Below are 27,181 nucleotides of genomic sequence, written 5' to 3'. Positions count from 1 at the left end.
TGTAGGCAGATAGAATCATAGAATCATAGAGTTGGAAGGTACCTCATTGGTCATCTAGTCCAACCCCCTGAACTATGCAGGACATTCACATCCCTATCGCTCATCTACTGTAACCTGCCACCCCTTTGCCTTCACAGAATCAGTCTCTCCGTCAGATGGCTATCTAGCCTCCGTTTTAAAATTTCCAAAGATGAAGAACCCACCATTTCCCGAGGAAGCCTGTTCCACTGAGAAACCGCTCTAAGTTTCAGGAACTTCTTCCAGATGTTTAGATGGAATTTCTTTTGAATTAATTTCATCCCATTCATTCTGGTCTGTCCCCCTGGGGCAAGAGAAAACTATTCTGCTCCATCCTCTATATCGGGGGTCATCAACCCCCGGTAGGCGGCCCGGTACTGGGCTGCGAAGGCCTTGGTAACAGGCTGCTGGCAGCCGCGCCTGCCTCTCCCCCGCTCTGCCACGCATGCGCATTAGCACCCCGGGCTGGCGTAAATGTGCATGTGCGGCTCTTCCCCACCCATGGAGGTGATCCTCAACCACAAAAAGGTTGGGGACCGCTGCTCTATATGGCAGCATTTTAAATACTTGAAGATTGTTATTTGATCCCCTCTCAGTTGTCTCCTCTCTACACTAAACAGAGAGCTCCCGCAACCTTTCTTCATATGTCTTGGTCTCCAAACCCCTCACTATCTTTGTTGCCCTCCTCTGGACACGTTCATTCAGATGGTAATCATAAAACTATTAGAATGCATGACCGGGTCTTAATGCTTTCATGTTGTAACTAAGAGATATAATGATCCAACAGAGCATTTCTTCTCCAAAGAACTTTCTTGCACTGGTCAACATGGAGATATATTTATTTGTTCCTACAGCAATACATGTCCATTTTAAAGAGCCTGTAAAAGAATCTTGACAAAAGTTAGCAATATGCATGTCTATTTCTCAATGTATGCACAAAATGCCAAACGATCTGGTGCTCAGAAGTTATGCTTTCCAATTATCACAAAATAATAACATTTCCCCCCACCATTAGTTATAGAAGACAGAAACTGCTCCTATCCTGGTGCTCCACTTAACGGGTACACAAAAGTCATGGAAGATGGTTCTCTGATGAACAGTCGTTATGCAAAAATTGGAACGATCATTGCATTCTTGTGCAATAATTCCTATATTCTCAGTGGGAATGAGCAAAGAACCTGTCAAGAGAATGGAGAATGGTCAGGGAAACAACCAATCTGCATAAAAGGTAGTTAACAGTCTCTTTCCTTCAACTCCTAAAAACCAATATCTTTTAAAAAATAGTGGATTAATTGTATAGCTTATTTTATGGCTGTTCAAGCTGTCTCCAAACACATCTCAATAAAAGCCTCCACTGGCAGCTGTTATAGCAGTAATTTACCAAACTATCTCATCTACTGGATTCAGTCAAGAAAATTAGTAGAGTTCTAGTTACTGTTGGTAATTGTATGTTCTCTCCCAGACCATTGTGTCAGGCACTAAAACAGAAATTTCAGTTTCCCAACAGTTTGTCACCTGGTAGGACTCTAAAGGTTTCTCAATGAGGTTTGGCTTTTGCAAACTTTCCCTTTCAGCCCCAGTTTTGGGGACTCATTTCCTGATTTCCATTCTGCTAGCAGCATCACTGCACTTTGCTTTCCATGACCTCCTAGATACCCTACTTAGCTGAAGATGTTGAGGAACTGAAAAATGATTTTTTTTTCTACAGAATTACCAGATGTTATTTTATAGAAGTAAAATCTGGTTTGAAAGTGAACTATTCTTTAAAAATCTGTTCAATTTTAAATATTCTATTTGCACCTTCCTATAGTTTCCTGAGATAATTACTGCCCAGTTAATAACAGAGATCTGTATAATCACTAAAACACTTACATAGATTCTGACTTTCATTCTGAATCAGTTTACCTTTTTGCTTTTTACTACTTATTGTAAAATGCTCCTTCCTGTTTCTGAACTTAATTAGACTTCATGAGACAGACTGAAGACAAAATGAGGTATTGGCAAGGGTGGGAGGGAGCCTCTGGAGCGGCAAAGAGCCCCCTTTTTTATAGGACACCCACATTCAAGAACAAATGTACTCAGCTTTATTATCAGACATAACAGTACAAGAAACAGAAAGTAATAAGGAAAAAAAGTCTAATAATAGCATCTATTCCCGCTCATAAATTAACTCTTTAGCATTCATGTTAGTACATGCCTGTCTTCCCAAATCTCTCACTCACAAATCAGATCATTCCTTCTCCTTTTGAATATGTATATTCATTAAAAGCATACATTTGGAAATCCTATAAAAATTGCCTGTGAATAAAAATATACTTTATTTGTGGATCTTCCATTTCCCACCAATGCCAGTTCTAACCATCCTGGGCTTATTTAATGAGATTCCCTTTACAATAGCACCCATGATCCAGCATTTTGCTGTGGTCTGCATGATCTACCCAAGTATCTATGATTCCATCAATTTCTCTCTCTCTCAAAAAAAAAAAAAGAATTTAGATTTAACAGAGGTTACCTTTGCCAGCAGCCATGATAGATAGTACCCAAGCACACAGCTAATAATTATTATATGGTGAAGCAGTAACTCTTTTGAGTTTGCAAGTGGAGAGCAACATCCTAGGCATGCTTAAACCAAGGCATTTATGCCATGCTTGAGCAATCAGATGCTGGATTTCTCCTTATATGATCCCATTTAACAGTTGTCAGGGTTTGGCTTAAACTGCATGGGTTCATGACCCCTTCCGTGTCATAAAAATCTAGGCACATAATACTTCTACAGGAAATGAGGATTGTATATTAGACTGTAAGGCTTCATTCCTATGTCCTGTTACAAAAGAATTTCATTGATTGATTATGAACGGGCCGGAAGGCCTGACGTGGCGGTGACAGGGCTTCAGGGGAAATCCCTGATTATGCCCCACGTCGCTGCCATCCGAGGCCTGGCCCGACCCAGGCCGTCGGAAGACCTGTGTTAAAGGAATGCGGATTCTTCCGCAGCCCGAGGAATGCAGTGGACACAGGCAAGAGCTGGGTTGGGCCAACCCTGTGCGTAATCAGAGGAGCCGGGCCTTCACGCCCAGCTCCTCCCCTGGCCTACAGCATCCCTGCAGGGACACCTCTCACTCCTGCGAGCTCCGCAGCTCTGTGGATCTGACAGAGGCATCCCCTCACCCCCACCATGGTGGGAGAGCAGCATGCTGCTCCCCACCATTCTGCATCAGGCACCCCCCGACCCCGATATCCTATTACCAGCTGCCGCCAGGAGCTTCTGGCTCCGCATTGTGGTGGCCAGTGTGTGCCTGGGTTGTCATGCCCCCATGTGGGGATGGCGGGGCTTTTTACCCTGGCACACTCAAACGGCGGCATAATTGGTCATTGAAACTTAATTGGGTATATAGCTGTGTACAAAAACAGAGCCTAAGAAGGCATGGGATTCCAAAGAGTAAGTACTGGACTGGAGTCAAAGCTATATTGGATTGTAATCTAATTCTCCCCTTCAATGTATAGTTGCTATACGCATGTATCTTGCTTTCCTTCTTAAACCATTATTGTGACAGGAAATTGTAGACAGGGATCTAAACCACAGCATCCAAAACTCTGGTCATGGTTTGTGCATTATTGTGTTTTGTTTCTAGCTTGCAGAGAGCCTAAGATCTCTGACCTGGTGAGGCAGAAAGTACTCCCAATGCAGGTTCAGTCAAGGTGAGATTGCAATACCTTAACTACAGTATTAAAATGAAATGTCTTTTTGTTTGTGTCTCTGTGTGTGTATTAGTTCAGTTGGACAATCATCTCATGAAGTGTTTTGTGTGCTGTGCACTCTTATTACAAAATGGCAACTGATTGTTGGGTTAATGAGCAAGCATCCAAGTTATAGATGAGAGATCACATATGGATAGAGGTCATTAGAGCACTGAGATGTGGAGCCATTACAAACACCCAACACTTCCTTCTTGGCTCCCCCCTCACATTTAGAACATAACAAACATGTTTAATTAGTACACACATGTTGTCCCTACTCCCAGTGGAATCAAACTAGACAACACTGAGTAGAAACAGGCCTTAGCAGCATTAGTAAAGTGAAGTAATTGTAGCAGCAAAGTGGCAGCAAGCATTCTTGTGGTTGGTAGCATATCTGGGATATGGCAACTGGGATGGATGCCCTAGGCACCGGAGGAGGACTCCTTTGACTGGGTCCCTCAGTAGTGGGTGAAGGAAATATGTGAGGCAGGTGGGTGGGGAAGGCAAGAAGTCCCAGGAAAATCCCAGGCTAATGATAGAACCATTAGAGTCTGGATGTGTCATACTTAATTTATGAAAAGCTAAACAGGGAGAGTAGATGGAGTTCTCATTCACTTATCGTGACTAACAATTATTAATGGATCTCTTCTTCATAAACCTGTCATATCCCCTTTCAAAGCCATCTGAACTAGTGACTATCACCATATCTTATGGCACATAGCAGTGAGTTGGGGCAGTTCTAGTAAAGCTGGATACTGGACAAAATCACAGTCACCTCCCAGGAAAGATCCAAGCAAGGGGCTGCCGTACTCTGTGAGGGGCAGGTTGGGGCCTTGGCAAAGGTTGGTTGGCCAAGCCTTGGACTGAGTGGGCCCAAATAGCCACTGCTGAACTGGCTGCCTAAGACTTGGAAAGGGTGATTGTGAGTAGTTGTCACTGTGAGCAGGTGACTTCATACCCCAAGGAGGATGGGTGCAAGTGGCAGTGTCAGGAGCTTTCTCTTTTTGCTTTGTTCTTTCCTCCATTGCAGCTGGGTTCAGACAGAGCCTGGGGCACCTCCTGATAGCCAAGACCACCCCTGCAATGAGTTCCTCAAGTTAATTATGCATTGTGTGATAAAGCTGTCTGGAATTCACTGCCCAATGATTTCATTAGGTGCCCCTGAGTTGGTTATGTTGCTTCACCTCCCATTAGTTAAAGAAGAAATAAATAACCAAAAGTGTGATCAAAGTGATCAAAGCAAATCCAAATCCATTAAGAGCTATGATGATTTTGGGTATTCATATGACAGAGGAGATCCCATGGGTTGTTTATATAGTGTTTTTACGCAGTGTCCTATTAACATGATTCTCTGCTACAGCTCATTTAGCAAACAAACAAAAACTCAGTGCAGTGTGCTTTCCCCAAAGTAACCCTGTCTTAAGAATACATACTTGGAAGCAAGTCACACCGAGGACAATGGGTGTTAGTGTTCCCATGCTGCTTGTAAGCTTTGAAGATGTTGGGCTCCTTCACTTCAGAACAGCTCTTCTATGATGGGAACCTACAGCTACATCACTGTTCTTCAGGAGTCTTCCTCCTTTTAAAAACCTGCTGGTGCATAGCACAATTTTTATTTCTTTGGAGTATCGGGGAAGGTTGCACAAGCAGCATTATTGCATGGGGGAGCTAGTAACAGCAGCAACAACAAAACTCTCAAAAATGTCAGGAATTGAGTAGTCTGTCTCTGCCATTAGGGTCAAAAGGAGTTCTATCATGCATTTTGGGTATTATTTTATTTTTATGCTGGATATTTTATACTTATTATGCCCCTTTTCTACAGTCACCTCAGAATGAGCATTTTCCATTCAAACCTCCCAAGGGAAAAATAAAGATGAAAAATAGGGCATAGGTAGATGAATCAATCTGGAATACAACAGACCCAAGATCTTTGCCAATGAGATCAGCTCTCAACCATCTAGAAAAGCTGTCTTGGCATGTGTATAATAGGAAACACCCTGGGAATTATAGTGATTTAGGTCTGTTGGATTGTTTGCTAATTTAGGACTCAGTTAAAGGAAATCATATATGCTGAAGACCCATTAGTCTCAGTCTGGCACAGTTAGGCATACTTAACCCCACTGGTTTAAGACCAGCCAGTAGGGTCAATATCAATGAAAATAACACAGTTAAACTCTTCATGAGAATTAAACATTCTCTGGATAATATGTACAATCGAGAGGTCCTATTTATGGTAAAATTTTGTTCATAAGTGTTACTAATGCTGATAAAAGTGTAATAATGACATTCTGGGGTTATGTTTTATACTCTCATATTCCTTATGGACTGAAACAGAGAGACTCCTTTGCATCGGCTCTATTCATCTGCATTTAATAAGCATAAACTGGATATATATCCAACCAAAAAGCCAGTACTGCCATTTGGTGAACTACCTCCAGGCTTCCAGCATCTTCACACACAGCTTCAGTATGACTGCATTTCTCCCTTCTACCGACGCCTGGGAAGTAGCAGGAGGACCTGCCTTAAAACAGGAAAATGGAGTGGGCGGGCTCCTTCATGCATTCCAAGTAAGAGGAGATTGAGACAAAAGCAGTAATTATGTTGTTGCTATTTAAAAGCCTAAAGCATGCTTACTTGTTAACCATAACCATTTAATAATTTTTGCATGGTGCATTTAAAGTGTTTCACATATATTATCTATTGCAGATGTGAAGGTACAAAAACCAAGAATTTGTTCAGAAAATGGACTGTTTCCATTGTATAAATCTGAATTCAGTCCAAAACTGAAAAAGATCTCTTCAAATATTATTAATTTACTAGAATTAAAGCCTGTTATAGCTGACACAACAGGCGCGAGCAGGGGGAGGGGGGAAATAGCAAAGAGAGAGGGAGGTAGAAAGTAAGAAAGTGATTAAGATAGAGAGAGCTTGGCATTGGGAAGAGGAAGGGGAGGGGTTGTCCAGTATGTAAGGGCATGAGGTTGAATATGTGTGTTGTGGGGAAGGGGTTGTAGTGGTGTGGTGATAAATGAGGGCATGGGTGTGGAGAGATGGGTGTCAAGAGCCTGTGGTTTGGAATGTTAGTTCAGTGTGGGAGAGGACTGACCTTTGGGAATTGTGGCATAGTGGTTACAGATGAGCTTTCCAGAGCCATGTCTTCAGATATGTGCAGGGATAATCAGATTGGAGACTCTTCTTAGGGGGAGAATACATGGCAACCAATTCCTCCCAGTTCTGTGGCTCTGCTCCTGTCTCCATTTTTTACTGTTGATAACAACGTTATGTGCCCACATGCTTCTTTCACTATTGCCCCTTAGAAGAAGAGCTGGATTTTTGCACCTTTTGGTTTACTACCAAATGGAGTTACAAAGTGGTTTACAAACACCTTTTCCCTTCATCTCCCCACAATAGACAACCTGTGAGGGATGTGGGACTGTTAGAGGACTGAGACAACTGGGAATGGTCCACAGTAACCCAGCAGGGCTCAGATGTCTCTAAGCAGTCAAATATCACCTTCCCTTTCTCTCCTCATTATAGTCTCCCTGTGAAGGAGACTGCTAGGGAAGGGGACAAGCATAGGGGCAATTGGTTCCACCATCTGTGCTGACCAAACCCTGATTGGCCCGTATTCAAGCGCAGACACCCCAGACATGCTCCTCACATAGGGGCGTTTCACAAATATATAGAGGAACCATGGATAAGGATAAGCTTCTAGATATTAGTATCAGATGCAGATCTACACAATTTCAGGAAACCCAATTTTTAAAAAATCTAATGAAGTATGTTGGAATATACATTCAAGATATTGCTCAATTTGACTGGAGTTATTGAATTCATATAGGAGAAAACAGAATGTGCAAGAAAGAGAAGGAAACTCTGCATTGTCACTCTTTTACCTAATGAACTATTGTTTTAACTAGTTTTCTTTCCAGCCTGGCTCACTTTTGTTGCTGTATCTAGGCTGGGAGCAAAATGCTTCAAACAAGAGAGAGCAGAAAGATAGTTAAAGCAGTTTAGACAGTTTCATGCATGTGGAATAATGTATCAATGCACCTTGCAACTGGATTTTACTGTGTGAAATGGCAATATTCACTTGCAAACAATGACTTTGTTCAGCATGTGTAAAACTGTTTAACTTTCCTTAATTGCAATACTGTTTACTTTTTAAAAGATAGACACCATTTCATCCCATTCCTTTTTACACAAGGAGTTGTGGACATATTCATATTTTTCTGTATCACAACTGTCTTCTTCCATAGTAAACTATAAAAAACTAGGGGCAAAGCCCATTGTATCCAATAATAGAATGGGCGCTAGAGCTTGGCAGTGGGAAGAGGAAGGGGAGGAGTTGTCCAGTCTGTAAGGGCATGGGGTTGTCATGTGTGTTGTGTGGGAGGTTGTGGTGGCATGGTGGCAAATAAGGGTATGAGTGTGGAGATATGGGTGTCAAGAACCTGTGGTTTGGAATGTTTGTTGAGTGTGGGAGAGGACTGGCCTTTGGGAAATGTGGCATAGTGGTTACAGATGAGCTTTCCAGAGCCATGTCTTCAGATACTTGAAGGGAAAATCAGACTGGAGACTCTTCTTAGGGGAAGATGACATGGCAACCAATTCCCCCCAGTTCTGCGTCATTTCCCTTCTTGTGTGCATTAGGCCACAGACACCGAAATGCCCCTCTGCCCTAATACACATGGGGTAGTCACAGTACACAGGTGTCCACCCTTTTCCTTCTTTTTCATTTTTTCACTGTTGATAAAATGTTATGTGCCCACATGCTTCTTTCATGGTTGCTCCTTAGAAGAATGGATTTTTGTACCCTATTGCTTACTACCCAAAGGCGTCTCAAAGCGGTTCACAAACACCTTTTCCACTCGTCTCTCCACAATAGTCAACCTGTGAGGTATGTGGGGTTGTGAGAGATCTGAGAGAACTGGGAATGGGCCGCAGTGACCCAGCAGGCCTCAGGTGTCCTCAAAGCATTTTCCAATCATCTTCTCCCTCTCCCTCTCACTATTTACAGTTTTAGGCTGTAAGTATTTATTTAGATCTTCCTGCACTTTCCAGACTCACAGGACTGATGCTGGCCTGCCTGTCTGCACCCCAGAATACAAACAGTTGCTGGTAAGGGCTGGCCATAGCCCAGGAGGGACACACCTGCACCACTCCCTCCCAACCGCAGGCAAAAATGGCTCATTTGAAGGCTGGACTCTGAGGCATTGTACGATATTGAAGTCCCACCTCCAAACCTCCAGGAATATTTCTAACCCCGGGGTAGCCAACCTCCAGTTGGGGCCTGGAGAGCTCCTGGAATTACTGCTTACCTGCAGAGTATAAAGATCAGCTCCCCAAGCAGAAAGGGCTACTTTGGAGAGGGTTGTGGTAGAGAAGAAACATTTAAGGCCTCCCACACAGGTTGTTGTTGAATTGAAAGACTTGAGGCCTACTGCACAGGGTTGTTTTGCAGATGAAACAGGAGACAAAAGAGCCAGTTTCATCTGCAGAATAACACTGTGCAGTGGCCTCAAACCTGCAGAGAGTTGCAAAGAAGAAAGACACATGGCTTGGCTGTGTCTACCCCACGGCCAGAGCAGTATTTTAAGTGAGAAGGGGCTTTTCTGTGGCCTCCCTGTCAGCCAACTGTTTGGCAGAAGGGGATAGTCCCCCCCCCTCAAAAGGAAGGCCCTCAGGCTCCCCTGCGTTGCTCTTGGAAAGGCCTCCTCCCCTCAGTCAGGGCCTGTCAGAGGCTCCTTCGCAGCAGGCCTGAAGGGAGGGGGAGGGGGAGCACTCACCAGCCTCCTGCCAGCTCTGTCAGGGTTCTGAGGCCATTTGCAGTTGGACATGGCAGTTAGGACAGCCTTTGGGCGAAAAGGGCTGGCGCAGCCTGTCCAAACCTCTGTTCTCATCCTGCTTGGCAGCCCTACTGACCTCCTCTCCGTGCGGTGGTCAGGTGCAGACTGGCAGTCATTTCTCCAGATTGCCCCTGGCTGGATGGAATTTTGGTGTGTCCTGGTGAGGGGCCAATCGGAAGGCGTTCTGCACCTTCTGATTGGCCCCTCCACTTGTCAGTCCAGGGCCATGGGACCAATTGCTGCCCCCAACACCCCTTACTGTTTTATTAAGAGGGAAAAGATGAGGAAGGTACTCTTCAGTTTAGACTGGAAGCATAGCAGTATACACGCTCACCTAGGGCCCCTACCTTTCACATCACGCCCAGACTCATCGGCCATTTTGTGAGGGGGCAATGGGTTAACACAACCATATATGGTCATGTCACTTGATAAATGTTTAACATTTTTTTCAAAAACATATTAAATACAAATTATTAAATAAAGGTAAAGGTAAAGGTATCCCCTGTGCAAGCACCGAGTCATGTCTGACCCTTGGGGTGACGCCCTCTAGCGTTTTCTTGGCAGACTCAATATGGGGTGGTTTGCCAGTGCCTTCCCCAGTCATTACCGTTTACCCCCCAGCAAGCTGGGTACTCATTTTACCGACCTCGGAAGGATGGAAGGCTGAGTCAACCTTGAGCCGGCTGCTGGGATTGAACTCCCAGCCTTATGGGCAAAGCTGTCAGACAGCTGCCTTACCACTCTGCGCCACAAGAGGCTCATAATTATTAAATACAAATTATTATTAAATAACTCCCACCCATTCACAAAGCCCTTCCAGAGGGGTCAAGAAACCTCAGGATTTCACAAAACCCTGGTTGAGAAAGCCTGCTTTAGACATTCATGTACATCATTTGTACACATTATGCAAAAAATGTCCATGAGAAGAATTTGAAGGCCTGGCCTGCTGCTTCCTCACAGTCTGTCATCTACCGGGGGTGGGTGAGGAATAAGAAGTATTAATAAGAATCAAATATTTCATAGAATTTAAAATTGCAATTAATCCTTCATTATCTAGTATACTAAACCATTTTGTCTCCAAAATAAGTTGAAATTATGGGATATTACAAGGGGGCAGAATTTAGAAAAACTGTTAGATACAGTTTTGTACAACTTGTTCTCTGCCACGCAGTGCATTTCTGCTGTTGGGTAGCATTAACAGAAATATTAACAAGATTATTTCCCCTCTTTTGACAGTTTGTGGCAAGTTAGAAAACACAACTCTTCAGAAGCCATCCACTCTCAGATGGCCATGGCAAGCAGCCATCTATAGGAAAGCCAATGGGGTGAAGACCCCCAGTCACCAAAAGGGTGCATGGATACTGATCTGCAGTGGTGCTTTGCTGAACGAACGCACAGTAGTAGTGGCATCTCACTGTGTTACCAATTTGGGGAAAGTCACAGTTCTCAAGACAGCAGATCTCAAAGTAGTCCTTGGCAAGTTTTACAGAGATGACGATAGAGATGAAAAGACTATACAGAATTTACGGGTGAGTAAGGTGTTTAGGCACAATGACCATATTTTTGAGGAAACGTAATTGGAAAAGAGAGAGATTCTGGGACTGCACATATTGGCAGTTCTTTGAACCTAAGACCAAAGCACTGATCTGGAATAAATTTATACAAGAGAGTTCAGGATTTGATTTTCAGAAATGATTTATCCTATTGATATAGCTTTTAAATGAAATCTACCAGTGCAAGGCACTTGGTATCTGTTATGTTCATTGATTAACATATAATAACAATATCCACCTTCTATGCCAGTATGTCCCATTCATTCTGATGGCCATTTACTCTCAAACATTTGGTGTCTAGATAATGTTGCTAAGCCTAACAGCTAATGCCAATGGTAATTAATGGTGATACTTTGTGAGGCAGGTAGCCAGTAGCTTTCTGGCTGTGGATATAGCTAGTGTTTGTTGTCTGGAACACTTTTTATAAACAGAAGGTCCAAGTATTTTCATTCCTGTCATGACTGTATTCATTAGAATCATATCCAAAATGGTCCCTTCCATTTTGTCAATGAACTATTCTGCAGAACAAACACAATACCTGGGACCAAGTCCCCAAAGCCAGTGGTCCCCAACCTTTATTAGGCTGGGGACCGGCAGGGCATCGGGCCGCGCCCGCGCGGGCCATGCCCACGCTTCTGGCCGCGCCCGCACATCGAGCCGCGCCCACGAGCCGCGCCCGCATATCGGGCCGCGCCCGGAAGCCACGCCCGCGGATCGGGCCGCACCCGCGGGCCACGCCTGCACGGGCGCAGCCCGGCCCCGATTCCTTCTCCCCGCCCTCCCGCAGTAAGTAGCTTCCCGGGCCGCAAGCTTGCGGCCTGGGAAGTTTTTTACTGCGGGGGGGGGCGGGAGAAGGAGCTGCGGCCCGCAGGTTGGGGACCACTGCCCCAAGCCACGGGGTTCTGCATGATGCAGTATGTTTTTCTTATCCTACTTCAGTTTCTCTTCAGCTGCAGTTTTTACACTTAGAAAATGCAATTTCTTTCTTCCCTGCCAGTCTCCAATAAGAAATCCAAATTATGTAGAGAGTTTTGTCTTTAAGCTATATAATCTATTAATATTGGGACAATTTAAATAATTTATGATGTTGGAGTGATACCCTGATTGCAGAATATTGGATTTTTAAATCAGAAATTGAAATAAAAGGTTGAGATCCTCTGGCAATTTCCGTACATCAGCAAAAATAGCATTATGCCAGCTGAATGGCAAAGCGCTAAATTTTATCGCGCCTCCCAGCTTCTCATCTTTTTGCTGTCTCACCTTTGTCTGCCTTCTTTATATACATCTTACCCTCCACATCTGCTGTTGGAAAGGTGGAAGACAGCAACGTGCCTTATACACGTTGAGCTTCCGCCTGTCAATCAACCCAGGCAACCAATCCCCCTTCTCTATATTTTAAAGGTCCTGCATACCCGTCATTTTTTTAAAATCATACTTCTCTGTTGAAACACCTATGCATAGAATCATAGATGCATAGTGCTTTTTGAACACCACCCCTTATGGGATCACGAGTCCTTTGATACCTGTAAAAATTAATCTTGTTCTTGATTTTGGGGTTGGGGGGGAGAAAACTTTTGAGAGGCATGCTTTGTGTTACAACTTTGGAAAAAAAAATCTTTTATTTCTGGCATTGCCTGCATGCTTGTCTGCCTATTTGTTGCTCCAAGAAGTTAGCCATTTTTAAAAAGAAATTCCTGTCTCCGGTAACAAGGGAGAGGAAGGTGGATGCAAAGAAGGGATGAGGCAGGTGGCTTTAGCACATTTGAGCCTCTATACCTTCCCTCTGCTGGTTGCTTTCTAGGAGCTAGTGGTAAATATGTTGGTGAATCCACTTTATGTGATTCCCCAACTCATGCTTTAAAATGGAGGATATAGTGACCCGGTTACTGCTGGGTGACGTGATATGGAAGGGTTGGAATATAGCAACTTCTTTTGGCAAATTTACGCTACATTTAATGGATGTGGAAATGCCCTTTGTCTCACTACTCATTAACTTCTTTTGATAAATAAACTATTGTCAAGATCATGGCCCTACAATTTCCTAATCAGTATAATCATCCATTTTAGATCTTTCTAAATGGGTGTCATAGATCGATATGAAAAACAGTCAGTTTATAATGGTAGTTCTAGTTACTGTGGCTATTCACCAGTTTCTTATGCCATGTAAATGTTAGGAAACAGAGTAAGTAGGTAAATTGCTTGACAGTGAATTGCTTTGTCTACACTCTTTGCTATTTCACATTTTTCTTGATTCTTTCTTAGATTTCAGCCATTATAGTGCATCCTAACTATGACCCTATATTGCTTGATTCTGACATTGCTGTTATAAAACTTCTGGACAAAGCCAAAATCAGCAGCCGAGTACAACCAATATGCCTGGCATCAGGGCGTGATGTTGACCCACCTGCAGATGACTTCCAAATAGTGATCACGGGCTGGAAGATCTTGACAGATATTGCAGATCCCAGCTACAAGAATGACACAATCCGAATGGGAACTGTTCAGACTGTGGACTCACTGGTTTGTGAGCAGCAATATGAAGAAAATGGAATCCAGGTCAGCATCACCGAGAGTATGTTTTGTGCCAAACAACATCCAGCTGCCTTTTCTAATATTTGTCCTTCTGAGACAGGAGGGATTGCAGCAATACCTTTGCCAGGAAAGTCATCTCCTGAGTTGACTTGGCATCTCATGGGCCTGGTGAGCTGGGGTTATGATAAAACATGTAGTCTAGAACTTTACACTGGCTACACTCGAGTAATTCCTTTCAAAGACTGGATTGAGAAGAACATGAAATGAAAAGCTGGGTTCAAAAATGACTTTAAAATATTAAATATATTCATTTCTCTCTCAGCCTCTGATGCTCTAGGTTTCCTATCCCATTGACTGAACATGTCTGGGATGAGGCTAAGCGGATCCTAGAGTCTTATTCAATGAGAACAGCTCATCTGTACCAGAGACTCTGAGTGTGCTAAATGGATTGACATGTCTCAGCTATCCCATTCTCCTGGCGGGATTAGGGTGCTTGGATGGCGGTCTGTAATTCCAAAATCCCAGTGATCAGAAGTAGCTGGATTCAATTTGCATGTAACCATCAACTGGATAAAACAATTGGAACATACTTTTTAAAAAATCAGCCTGAAATAATCAGGAGGTTGGAAAGAGATAATGAAGAGGTTTGATGAGCTTGCTATGGTCTGTTGTCTGTACTGCCACATTATTATATTCTTTTCCCTCCTGAGTACTTTACACATTCAAATAAACAAAGGTTTGTTTTAAACCTGAACAACATTTAATAATTTCTTACTTGCAGTGTATTTTTTTCTTGCAAGGAAACCAACACAAATCTTCTGTCTTCCTTTGAAGACAAAGAACCACAGATATTGCTTCACCTGCAAACCATCTAATGTCATTGTTTTAAGCTTTTGGTCTCTAGGGAACAGTTTACATATTGACCTATCTGGCAAGGAATCTCTGTCTGACATTGAATTTCATTGCAGAGATTCTGGGGTATGTTCTACACAGTGATGCTTGAGCTTCTGAGAGATTTGGACGGCTTGTGATAACAGAGTTGCCAACCTCCAGGTGGGGCCTAGAGATCTCCCAGAATTACACTGATATTCAGCCATCAGTTCCCCTGGAGAAAATGGCTTCTTTGGTGGGTGAAATATATGGCATTATATCCACTGAGTTTCTGCTCCTCCTCAAACCTCACGCTCCCCATGCTTCACCCCCAAATCTCCAGGAATTTCCCAACTTAGAGCTGATAACGCTATGTGATCACCAGGTGTGAATATGTCACTGATTTATCAAGGATCAGATCAACTCATTTGCCAGAGATTGATTGGTGGGGGCTGCACAAAAGTACTTAACACACTTGGCTTTTATGGTCTCTTACATCATATGGTCTCTTACATCACAATGTCACTCTTGCAAACACATAATTATTGTCTCTGGAATCATGTTTAAATTTATTTTCCAAAATTAATTTATTTTAAAGTATATTTCCCAGGGCTATTGAGAGCCACCCTGGGCCTCTGGGCAAAGATTTCTTCTTATATTTCTGCTTATATAGCCTTGATCCAAACTAAATAGCCTAACAAAATTAATTACTTGGCCAGTTGTTAACATTCACCTATAATAATAAAAGGAACCTATGACAAGCTACACTTTAAAATCTTATGCTATGTAAACAGTGAAGGGTTAAATTCCTGACAGAGCCTTGAGTAACAGGTTGCTCCAAGGTATCTGACTGGTTAGCATCAATTGAGTAGAGAAAGACTTGAAAACTGAATGCTAAGGAGAAAGCAGTCTTGTTAAGGAGAAAAGAGTCTTCATACTGACTGTGAAGACTTGGGTGCTGATGGAGTCTGAATTCAGCCCTGAATGAAAAGAGTCTAGTACTGACAAGTCTGAGTCTAGGCCTTACAGAGAAGGGTTTAGTACTCACAGGATTTGTCTTTAGCCCTGACTTTAACACAGAGAACTGGGAAGGTTGGCAGAAAGAGTGGGTAGTTTGGAAAAGACTCCCATTTGGGTCAGCAAAGGGAATACCTCTCATTATAGAAGAATTCCCCTACCCAGTTAAATCAGAGAGACAGCTCTGAAGAGAAAATATATCCTTGGTCTGGTGTGTTTAGAAACTGCCTTCTAAATCTTGAAGAATCATTTAAACATTTCAAGAAGAGTACTGGTATGGTATGAGCCCTGAATTGTGTATCCCCATCTTCAGCTTCATGGTGGCCATGTTTTATAAAATAGGACCTAGAGATTCTTCAAGCTGCATTTACAGGAGTTTCCCCCCTCCCTTAGGAATTCACAGTAACCTAAAGTTAAACTCAAAAGTCACATTGGCTTCCTCCACTGTTTCCCACCTAAAAATGATGTTTGAGATCCGACTCTCTGTCCACCCTCCTCCACTGCCTGCTGTATTTTTTTAAAACAATATTAACAGAATTATGTTACATCATAGTTCCAAAGTAGCACAAGCAGGACATGGATGCATTGCCTCCCTGACTCCCCCTCCAGCAAGATTGAATGTTCTTTGTCAATTTCATGAAGAGCCATAATCAGATTCTAGCAGGGAGGCTATGAACATTGTTAATTTCACCCTTCCACGGCTGTCCCAAAGTACAAAAAAAGCTTTTGTTTTACAACATAGGAGTGACCTAACATAATTACTTTTTAAAAATAATAATAATAGCAACATGCACTATATGGGGGGAAGGGAGGAGGAAATTGATGACACAGGATGCTTGCCTGAAGTAGAACACTTAAAGGTACAAGCAGGCACCTTTTTTCCCAAGCTGTCTTTTAATTCGAGAAGGCTTTTGAGGGGCGGGAATAAGCCACACAGCATATGGACAAGAGAGGCACTTGGGTACTTTTTCCACAGAAGGGGGAGGAAGGGAGGAGGAGAGAGGTTGGTGATAAGACCAAACAAAAACCAAGGAAGGGGTTGGGACTAGACACCCAAGCCTCCGAAAATAGCACAGGAGGTGGGACCGACTGCCAGCAACGCCAAAGTATATGTGAAAAGCATGATGTGAAACCAATCCTCATTATTGCTCTTCAGTGATTACATGTGTGGAGAGTCAGGCGCAAATTCTATGTGAACTTCCAAAGACCAATATGAAGGAAACCTAGAGAATACAGACAACTGTGGAAAACCCTGGCGAGGTCACCACCATGTGGAATCGGTATCAGAAAGCATGAGGAAGCAGCAACAATAGTGCCAGTGATACAGGCAATGGATTGCCAAGTATCTCACAATGCATGGCAGTGCACAGCCCTAGCTTTATTACATGCAACTTAGCTGCTGTTACACACAACCTAGCTGTATCCCACAACTTAACATTAAAAAATATGGACCCTGTGGAAGCAGACATTTCATGAGTACAACTAACTAGACCAATATTGTAGAACTGCATATTTCCTTTGCTCTCTAACCTAAATATTCACCCCCCCCCCCGTCTCTCTCTCTTTCTCCCTCCCTCCCTCTTGGTTTACCACATTTCCTATGTCTTTGGAGGGAAAACACTTGATCAATACATGCGTCTTTTCAATCCAATAAGTAAAGCTGGTGTACTGCTCCCAAGTTTACAGTCACTAATAAATTTATTCTCAGGACTCTTGTGGCCAGTACTCCATTGGGGAAAAATACCTACTATTCCTTCTTTTACCTTAGTCTATGGAAGTTCATCTATTGACAGCTTCCCAGAATGCCAATTAAGAAAATAAACCTCACCAAAAATACTTCTAATTTCCAGGGAAAGTCCTATGCTTGCTCCTTCCCACGCTTCTTTAAATAAGCATTGATTTGCTACTTCTCCAACAGAGGTCAGCAGAGACTTAGAGGACAGTCGTATCACAGTCACAAACTCAACAGCCTATTACTGCAAATAAGCTATTTATATTCTCAGCTGATGATATAAACCACAGTTTATTCTATTTCTAGTTACTGGTTTAGGGAAATAACCAGGTATCAAGAAACTGAACTACTAATGGTGCACCTCTTTGAACACCACAGTCACAATGATTGATTTAAGTCTACTAGCACTCCAAAGAACACTATTTCCATGGTCGCTTTTGAAAGTCAAAGCTCCCTTCATCAGACACCAATAAATGTTATCTATTGAGTTGACTTTTGGCAGCCATTGGGCGTGAAGTATTCTGTGTCAGTTGAAAACTTGATTCTACAGAGGCTGACTCCCCGCCCGCCTGCCCGCCTGCCCATCAAACCATGTCTCCATTTTTATATTCCTCAGTTCTTTAGTACAGAGCACCTAATTTTCCTTTGCCAGGTTGCACAGGTTAAATAGAATTGTGCTGTAATGAAAGGGTCAGGAAGTTGTATTGTTAAAGGGATAAATACTATGGCCTATAATATTGTATTGCTACCTACCATTGTACATATGCTCCAGACTAGGCAGTTCTACACCACTCACATGGTGTTTAAAAGCTTATGCTTTGTTTCTGCTCTGATTGAGATGTGTTTGTTCAGATTTCCACGGTCAAAACCCTATTGTACTGTTCACTGGACATTGCAGTCTGTTGGTTCTACTTGATGTACACTCTGTAATCTGCCCTGAGTCTCATTGAGAAAAGGTGGTCTATAAATAATACAACCACCGCCATGCTGCATTGTGTTCACTTTTCACAGCATTACCTGCATGAACAAGATTAACAAAAAACATTGTTTGTAGGTAGGGTAGAAATCAGCAAGCTATTTGCACAAACACATGAAAGCTTAGGTGTTGGAAGAAAACATTCTGGGCTGAGTTCTCTGGGAGTGGGTGGACAGTAAAGGGGAAAGGCATGAAGATAGGAGGCCTGATATTCTTTCCTGAGGGCTTCTAGAGACTTTGTTTAGGAATCTCACTGTGACCTTAAAGCATTTTATTTCAATATCAAACCAGAGAGACTCCTGGCATAGCTGACAAACTCCCCTGCTCTCTATACACAGACTGTGACCAGCCCTCCTTTCTCTCATGAGCTTTAATTCATTAGTGTGGCTCCTCCCGTCCAACGGAGTCCCAATCGGATATGCGGACAGGTTTTAAAGGACAAGAACGTGACAGCGTTATGGGGGGGGGGGGTTAACTCTTTTCCTGCCGGACAATACACGCTCTTTCTGTACAGTTGCAGCCAAGCTTTTTCTTATTCTTCTATTAAAGCAGGTTTTCGCCAGCTAGATAACCGCCTGTGCTTCCACAGTCTAAACTCGAATCGATTGATGGGGGCGGGCTATCCTAGCTTCTTGGGGAGCGGATTGCTTGGTAAAGGTGGGCTCGTAAATATTCCTCCCTGAGAGGACTGAGAGGCGTTGGCTGCTGGTCGGAATCGGGAAAAAAGCACAAGCACAAAGGGAAGCGCGTTCCCGCCTCGTTCCCCCCTTCCCGGCACTCGAGGAACAGCCGCGCAGGGCGGCCAAGCCAGCCAGCCAGCCAGAGTCGCTTTCCTGGCGAGGGAACCGCGCGTCCCCCCGGGCGGGCTTGCCTTGCCCTCCAGCTCCAGTCTAAATAAGAGGCTGGGGGATTTGGAGGCGTCGCAAGAGCAACTGTGATGTCAGCCTTGGACGAAAATAGAGAGGGATAGAGTGCAAATCCACAGTTAAACCTTCCAATCCAGCCTCAGCCAACACCATGGCAATGTGAAGTCACCCGGCACCTCTTACCCATACACACAACCCACCCCCGCCGCCGCCGCCGCCGCCGCCTTCTTGCCCGCCCTCCCTCGTACACATTCCCACACTCCAACACACACACACACACTCCTCGCCTTCACCCTCAGCCGCCGGCCCCTGGGAGGGAATGCAGGAAGGCGAGGAGCCCAGCACAGGTGGCCACGTTGTCTCAGGCTAAGCCTTGGCCATCGCCCACCGCTCCTCTGCCCTCGGGCTTCTCGCCCGCCCGCCCCCCCCCCGCGTCTTTACCCCTCGCTCGCTCTCTCTCTCTCGAAGACCTTCGGCGGCCAGGAGACGTGGAGAAATCTCGCTCCGAGCAGGAGGAGGTGGCGGGGGCAGCGCGCGAGACGGAGCCAGCTTCTGGATGCTCGCCTCCACGAGCCGGGAGGATTGTACGAGGCAGGAACTAAAAAGGGTCTCCGGCAGACAACAATAAAAGGACGAGGTCTTCCCCCCCCCTCCTTTAAAAAAAAGCCCTTGGATTTCTTCGGAAGACAGACGAGGGGGGCTCGGAGGAGACCATGGCATCCACGGAAGGGTGAGGGGGACAGGGCTGGGGAGGGGGGCGAGGTGGGAAGGGAAGACCGTCTTGCAGAAGGGGTTGGGGGCTGGACTGCGCTTTGGGGAAACAGTTGCTTGGGATCTGCTTCTGTGGAGGCGAGACCTTCCCCGTCCGATTCCCCTCCCCCCACGCTCCAAGCCCCAACAACCCACAGGGAATGCGAGAGGCTTCCAACTGCAGCTGCAATTTAGACCCAGGAATTTCAAACAGCAGCCTCTCGCTCGCTCGCTCGCTCTCCCGGGGAGGCAGGCTTCGCCGATCCTACCAGCCGTTCCTCCTTTAACTCTTGCAGGGCTAAACGCCGCCCTAGGAGACGGTTTTGTAAGGGAAAGCTCGAGGGCTCCACTTTCGTGCCTGATGCCTCGAGAAGTGCGACCCTTTTTTTTTTGGGGGGGGGGTGTTTGGGCTTGCTTCCGAGTCCACGTGCATTAGGATCGGGTCGCAGTGCTTCTTTCAAACGAGAGCATGGGCGAGAAAGGGAAAGGCACTGGCGCCCGAGAGTGGGGCAATAGCCTTGGATCTTTCCAACTATGCGTCGCGAAGAAGTAACTGGGACGAAGTGTGGTGCGGAGTTTCGCAAGAGTTCTTCCGCGGCCGGCAAGCCACACGTGTTTGTTGACAGTTCCCTCGGTGCCTAATCGTCGCAAACGCGCCAGTCGCGAGGTTTGGGGGTTGTGCGGCCGATGCGCTTGTGTTTAGACTGTCTTGATTTTGTCTCGTATTCTCCAAGCGTCTGGGCGACCTCCTCTTGATCCGTGGGGGTGGCGGCTGTCAGGTTGGATCAGTCTGATCTGCTCGGGACACGACTTTGTGAGGACAGAGTGTAAAAGGAGGCTCTGTTTATATCTGCGGGAGATGTGCGCGCGTTTCCAAGGCTAAAAGGCGATTTAAAGCTGTGTGTGTGTGTGTGTGTGTGGGGGGGGGGGTGTTGGTGGAAAGTGCATGCACCCAAGTGGGGCGAAGGAAAACGGGCATCTTCTCCTTGGTATACAGGTGACCCGAGAGGAAGTTGCAAAAAATTGCAGACCACAGTTGCTCCAAGGATTTCTAGAGGATGCTGGAGAATTGCCAAGGCTCTTGAGAAGTCACTACAGATCAGTATTTGCCCTTCCCTGCCTCCTCTAACTGTATGTTGTGACTACAAGATCATATTTGTAAATCCTGATATTGGGAACTATAAAACTCTTCAATACTCCACCTGAATTATAATTTATTAGCAACAACTACATGGAGCCATAGAAGTCCTCAGTCAATGTGGACACCCACTTCCTATTGAGGAGGTTCTTCCAGTCCACCATTTAATGCATGCATCCTATCAACAGGGATACCTGCTGCTTTAAAAATGTTGGATATGGTCCAGTCAAGGATAAGCACTTATAAGTCCCACTGATTTCAATTAGATAAGTTAAGCACCCGCTTAACTCTCTTCCCTTGAAACTGATGAGGCTTAAAAGTGTTTAAGGTTGGCAGGATTATGTCCACTGGGAAATGCTTCCCCTGAGCTTTGCATTTCCTCTAGAGAGGGATACTTAATTGTAAGCGTTTCCCTGCATTCTCAAAGTGACCTGTACAGATCTTGATAATTCTCACAACACCACTGCAAGGTAAGACAGACACGCCAGATGGAGACCAGACAGTGAAATCTTGCTTAAGGCTACCTGGTACTAAGAACTGAATTGGAACTTTAAGCTTGTGACCTGTGAGCATTATGCTATACCAGCACAAAGAAACCAAAGCACATAAACACACTGTAGTTTTTAAAATGAAAAGCTCCTGGAAATGGAGGAAAAGATGGGTTGTGCTAAAGAAATGGTGGTTTAAACATTATTTCATCTTTAAGTAAATGTATACAAATATGACATCCTGTTTTGTGTTTTTTACGATCTTACACAAACATGTGCCCTCAATTATTCTGTAGGTTCACCATTCATACTTAATTAAGCTGCACAAAAAAGTAAAACAATGGTGCAGATACTGAACTTTCCATGCCTTGTCTGATGACCTACAGATGAATGTATGAATGCAACTTCCATTTGTTACTGTGCTAAAGGTGAGATGAGGAGACAAGCTAGTTCTACTAGGGATGTTTGGTCTGTCAAAACTCATGCAATGCGCAGCGGTAGTGAAAAAGCTCCAGCTCCATGCTGGGGATTATTATGAAAGGCAACAAAATAAGATAACCAATATCATAAAGCCCTCTTTCGCATGGCCTCATTTGGACTACTGTACACCGTTTTCGGTGCCCATATTTCAGAGCTCAAAAAACAGAAGAAGGCAACCAAGATGATTAAGTGGCTGGAACATGTTTCTATGAGGCAAGTCTTGGGTAGGATATAATGAAGTTTTCTAAAATTATGCATGGGGTGGAAAAGTGGATACTAAGACCTTCCTTACCTTTCCTGTAATATTAGTACATAGAGGCACACAGTTCAATTGCTGGGCAGTGGATTCTGGATGGCTACAACTGGTTGACCACTGTGTGAAACAGGATGCTGAACTAGATGAACCACTCATCTGATCCAACAAGGCTCCTATGTAATGATACAAGTCACCTCTTGGAGCTACATTCATCAAATGGTTAGATGTGAAAGTGTTAGTCAGCCCATAAACCCCATAGGCAAGACCATCAATACCGATTGTAAAGAAAATCCAGTCTATGACTTTTAAGATATATTTATGTGTTGCAGTTTAAACTTTTGGGTTTGCTTTTCCATTGTGTCCAAGAAAGTTAAGTGACATTCTGATCAGAAAAGAAGAGATTACAAATTTGTTTCCAAAACTGGCAAAATACAAAGACTAGAACATTACAAAAAAAAAAAAACCTACAAATGCACCTGAATGAATTAGACATATTATTGTTAATTACTAATAGAAAGTAAGCTAAAAATGTGATATTAGATGCAGAATGATTTACAATTTGCATCTGGCACTTTCAGTTAACATCATTATCCATTTGCAGACTCACATGGAGAAAATCCTGAACTGCCTATTGAAAGTAGATTGGTCCAGTATACATGCAACTCTCCTCTGTTTTATCCTCACAGCAGCCCTTTGAGTTGGAAAGAGGAGGTCCTAACCCAAGGTCATCCAGTGAGCTTTCTGGCAGAGAGGATTTGTAACTGAGTCTCTCCAGCAATAGTCCGGATGCTGCAACCATACCCCACACAGGTGGTCTATTAATGTGGAACTGCCAGTGTGGTGTAGTGGTTAAGAGCAGCAAACGCTAATCTGGAAAACTGGGTTTGATTACCCACTTCTCCACATTTAGCCAGCTGGGTAAATTTGGAATAGTCACAGTTCTCTTAGAGTTGTTCTTACAAAGAATCTCTTAGAAATCTTTCAACCCCACTGACCTCACAAAGGAAGGAAAGGGTATTTGTGAGCCACTTTGGAATTTCTTTGGGCAGTGAAAAGCAGGATTTAAAAAGCGCCTTCTACGTCTTCTGACACCCTGTTACAGGACTTGCTGCTTTTAAGATCTAGTCAGCTGCTACTGCAGTGCTGGGATCTCCACCCACCCCCCTGTCCCTAATGGCCACAGATAAGCCCCTGGTAGTGGTGAGGATGTCAGTTAAGATGTTAGGTATTGGTGATTTGGTTTTAGGGTGTGCTTAATTTTAATCAATTAGGTAATTAAATCTGTGTCCCACATCAGTTTTTTGTAGGGGTCAGAGTGTCAGGTTATGTCCTGGAGACCCAGATTCAAATTCTTTCTCTGCCATAGATGCTCACTGGATGACTTTGAGCTAACCACCTCCTGTTAACCCAGTCCACTTCCCAGGGTTGTTACGAAGGTCGATTGGAAGATGAATATAGATCATCTTGAGTTCCTTGGAAGAAGGGCAGAATAAAATTAGTAAATAAAAAATGTTGTGAGAATCCAATTCTCACGTATGATGTATGTGAACACATCAAGGCTCCTACCCTGCCACCAATTAGTCTTTAAGGTGCTCCTGGACTCCTGGCCTCTCCCCCAAAGGAGAGAGCAGGGTCTCATAACCTACAATAGGCTGCATGGAGGAAAGTGTAAAGAGCCCACCCAGCCTATCTCCCATCAGGTGAGTGGCTCCTTGGGGCTCTTTCCTCTCCACACAGTCCTCTGTGGCTGCAGAGAGCTTTCTCACTGCAACTACAGCCAGCTGTGGGGAGGGAGGTTTAAAGAACCCACCCAGCCACTCTTCCATTGGGTGAGTAGCTTGGTGGGCTTTTCCTTCTCTGCTGAGGCTGGGCCACACTTGCTCCCTCAGAAAGGTGCTGCTGCTCCAATGGGTGTCTCTGGCCCAGCTGGCTCTGTGAGGGAGGCAGCACCAGGCCAGGTCTCAATTGCTCAGACTCATCACTCTGCTCTGCCTCTTAAATGGTTTCCATCTCCTCCAAGGAACCCCAGAGCCCTCTGCCCTCCCTGCCTCATCCCTGCCTTCCTTTCCCCACTGCTTCCACACACACACACACACCCGTCGCCGCCAACATTCCTTCCCCTTAAAATGGTGCCATTCCTTCTCCCCACCTCCCCCAAGAATGGTACGTCACTTTCATTGCATTTCCCCCCTTGGGTGAGGCATAAGATGTTCTCACATCAATAAAAGCAAATTGCTCTGAATGAAAAGTACATGGTGGCCTCTATGCACTGAGAAGCAGGGCCTTTCCTTTTGGACTTTCCATATCATTGACTATTCCACAGGGTCCATCTTTTGTCTAGAGAAATAATATTAATGGAGGTGAGTGATAATTGTGCAATGTGAATCTCTTGTGTTGAACTAGCTGTCAAGTGTTGCTGTACTTACCAATTACGAAAGTTTAAATGATGATGCTGTCTAAGTTGATGGGCAGTGGATTCCCACTCTGGAAAGGCTGAAATTTTAGTTGTACATGGTTGCTACAACAGAACGGACACTCCAGTATTCAAAATCCACACCTTTTGACCTCAGTTTATTCCTCCTCCATTCTTGGTTGTCTAATAGTTTTCACTAACTGAAGACCTGTATATGCATATGAAAGTTCATACCTTGAATAAAACTTTGTTTGTCTTAAAGGTGCCACTGGACTCAAACCTTGTTCTGCAGTTTTCTCTATTAACACTTCTGGCAGTTGGGTTTGTCATATTTGTAGAACTGCTGATATGCACTGTTGAGCCAATTAGCAAGAATTCTGCTTTGCAAGAAGCCCCTTGATGTTGTACCAGGAAAGCAGTGGTCGCAAGCAGCTCATTAATTTCCCCAAATAAAGGTTTCTGTATATTCAGTATCCATGACTGAAAACATTGACGGAGTAGAACATTAGAGCTGATAAACACTAAAAACATCTGCCTTCATTTCCTGCACTACGTAAAGAATTTGTGTACTGAAGATTAAAAGGTGTTCTCCACATCAATTATAATATTGATAATGTTCCTTCCAGCTTGTAGAACTGGGTGCTGGAAAAGCTTTGTTATACAGAATGTATCTTAATATTAACTAGCACTATGTAATAAATAGTCTTCATTATATGAATCAACAGGGGCAAAATGAAATTTTAACAATATTGCAAGATTCTCAAAGTTTAAGAGGCATGCATGACTATGTCAAAATGCTGCTTTTCAAAAAGTGGTAGGTGGTACATAAGCCAAAGTAATGAGGGAAAGATGCTAGGAGCAGTGTTAGATTAAGGAATACCCTTACACTCTTTACTTAGTCTTTAAGGAGAGTATGACCCCATCATGAACAGGCATAAAACCTAGTTAGCATGGGAGCCAGAGAAACTACTGGACAAATCCTGAGGGAAGAACACCAGTTGCCAAGCACCATATTTTTTCTTCTTCTGCTAGGTGGGAGCAGAACTGTAGTGCAGTGACCCTATTTTTCAATCCACACAGGAGATATAGTCATATATTATGGTATCAAAGCCTGCAGAGAGGTCTAGGAGTATTAACTGGGTCACAGCACACACACCCTGCCATCTAGCACAAGTTGCCTATCATGATAAGCAAAATTTAGCCTCACAACTAGCTTGTAAACCTGACTGATGAGTGACCAGAGTTGACTATCTCTGCATACTTAATCAACTTCTTCCCACAATAACAAAACTTTGTTGTTTGCAAGATCAGGTAATTCCAATGTGTTTTTTTTAAATCAGGTGCTAATCACTGCTTTCTTTTATAAGGCATAAACCTTCTTTCTCTCAATGGAGGTGTTTATCATGACTAAACTGTTGAACATATTCAAAAATGATTTGGATGAAAGCAGAAGTGGTGCTTATTAAATTTGCAGATGATACTAAACTGGGAGGGGTAGGAAACATAGCAGAAGACTGAATCAGGAGCCAGGATGATCTTGACAGGCTGGAAAACTGGACTTAAATGAATAAACTGAATTTCAATACTGATAAATGTAAAGTTCTGCATTCAGGTAGGAAAAATCAAATGCATCATTATAGGATGGGGGAGACCTTTCATGGCAGTAGTATATGTGAAAAGAATCTAGGCATCTTAGTAGACAAAGAAGTATAGTGTCCAGATTGCATGAGGTGATGGTACCGCTTTACTCTGCTCTGATTAGGCTTCACTTAGAGTACTATGTTCAGTTTGGGGCTCTACAATTGAAGAAACATGTAGACAAAATGGAGCGTGTCCAGAGGAGATGGTGAGGAGTTTAAAGACCAAGACATATGAGGAAAGATTGAGGGAGCTTGGTCTGTTTAGCCTGGAGAGAAGATGACTAAGAGGTGATATGATAACCATCTTCAAGTACTTGAAGGGCTGTCATATAGAAGATGGAGCAGAGTTGTTTTCTTTGCCCCAGAGGGTTGGACTAGAACCAATGGATTAAAATTCAAAAGAATTTCCTGACAAAGCTGTTCCTCATTGGAACAGGCTTCCTCAGGAGGTGGTGAGTTCTTGTTCTTTGGAAGTTTTTAAGCAGAAGCTAGATTGCCATCTGACAGAAAGGCTAATTCTATGAACTTAGGTAGGTTGTGAGAGCCTCTTGTGGCGCAGAGTAGTAATGCAGCAGACATGCAGTCTGAAAGCTCTGCCCATGAAGCTGGGAATCAATCCCAGCAGCTGGCAAGGTTGACCTTCCATCCTTCCGAGGTCGGTAAAATGAGTACCCAGCTTGCTGTGGGGTAAACAGTAATGACTGGGGAAGGCACTGGCAAACCACCCCGAATTGAGTCTGCCATGAAAACGCTAGAGGGAGCCCCAGCCATGGTGGCCGCTGGCATCACCCCAAGGGTCAGACATGACTCGGTGCTTGCACAGGGGATACCTTTACCGTTAGGTAGGTTGTGAGTGGGTGGGAAGA

At 44.0% G+C, this 27,181-nt stretch overlaps 2 protein-coding genes and 1 long non-coding RNA gene across 5 annotated transcripts in view; 2 read left to right on the top strand and 1 right to left on the bottom strand.

Annotated features, from left to right (window-relative positions):
* The window catches only part of PAMR1 (peptidase domain containing associated with muscle regeneration 1), a 96,848-nt gene extending 82,392 nt beyond the window's left edge, over nucleotides 1-14,456 (top strand). For all 3 annotated transcript variants that reach the window (XM_077322173.1, XM_077322172.1, XM_077322171.1), the window contains 5 exons: nucleotides 1,034-1,246; nucleotides 3,651-3,717; nucleotides 6,091-6,323; nucleotides 10,841-11,133; nucleotides 13,420-14,456. In XM_077322173.1, coding sequence (XP_077178288.1) covers nucleotides 1,034-1,246; nucleotides 3,651-3,717; nucleotides 6,091-6,323; nucleotides 10,841-11,133; nucleotides 13,420-13,956 — 1,343 coding nt within the window. In that variant the 3' untranslated portion in view covers nucleotides 13,957-14,456. The remainder of the gene's footprint in view (nucleotides 1-1,033; nucleotides 1,247-3,650; nucleotides 3,718-6,090; nucleotides 6,324-10,840; nucleotides 11,134-13,419) is intronic.
* Nucleotides 844-6,095, bottom strand: LOC143830161 (uncharacterized). The gene is made up of 2 exons (XR_013228368.1): nucleotides 5,190-6,095; nucleotides 844-1,196 (listed from the first exon to the last, which is right to left on the bottom strand). It is a non-coding gene; the product is annotated as an uncharacterized LOC143830161 (long non-coding RNA).
* Nucleotides 14,457-19,342: 4,886 nt separating the features above from the next.
* SLC1A2 (solute carrier family 1 member 2) overlaps nucleotides 19,343-27,181 on the top strand; it is a 134,555-nt gene continuing 126,716 nt past the window's right edge. Inside the window, exon 1 of the mRNA XM_077322175.1 lies at nucleotides 19,343-19,880. Within this exon, the coding sequence (XP_077178290.1) occupies nucleotides 19,864-19,880 (17 nt within the window). The 5' untranslated portion in view covers nucleotides 19,343-19,863. The remainder of the gene's footprint in view (nucleotides 19,881-27,181) is intronic.

The sequence above is a fragment of the Paroedura picta genome, chromosome 2 (genome assembly GCF_049243985.1).
Source record: "Paroedura picta isolate Pp20150507F chromosome 2, Ppicta_v3.0, whole genome shotgun sequence".
In the NCBI taxonomy this organism is placed as follows: Eukaryota; Metazoa; Chordata; class Lepidosauria; order Squamata; family Gekkonidae; genus Paroedura; species Paroedura picta.
Note: the sequence above shows the minus strand (reverse complement) of the source record. Positions and strands in the feature narration are given on the sequence as shown.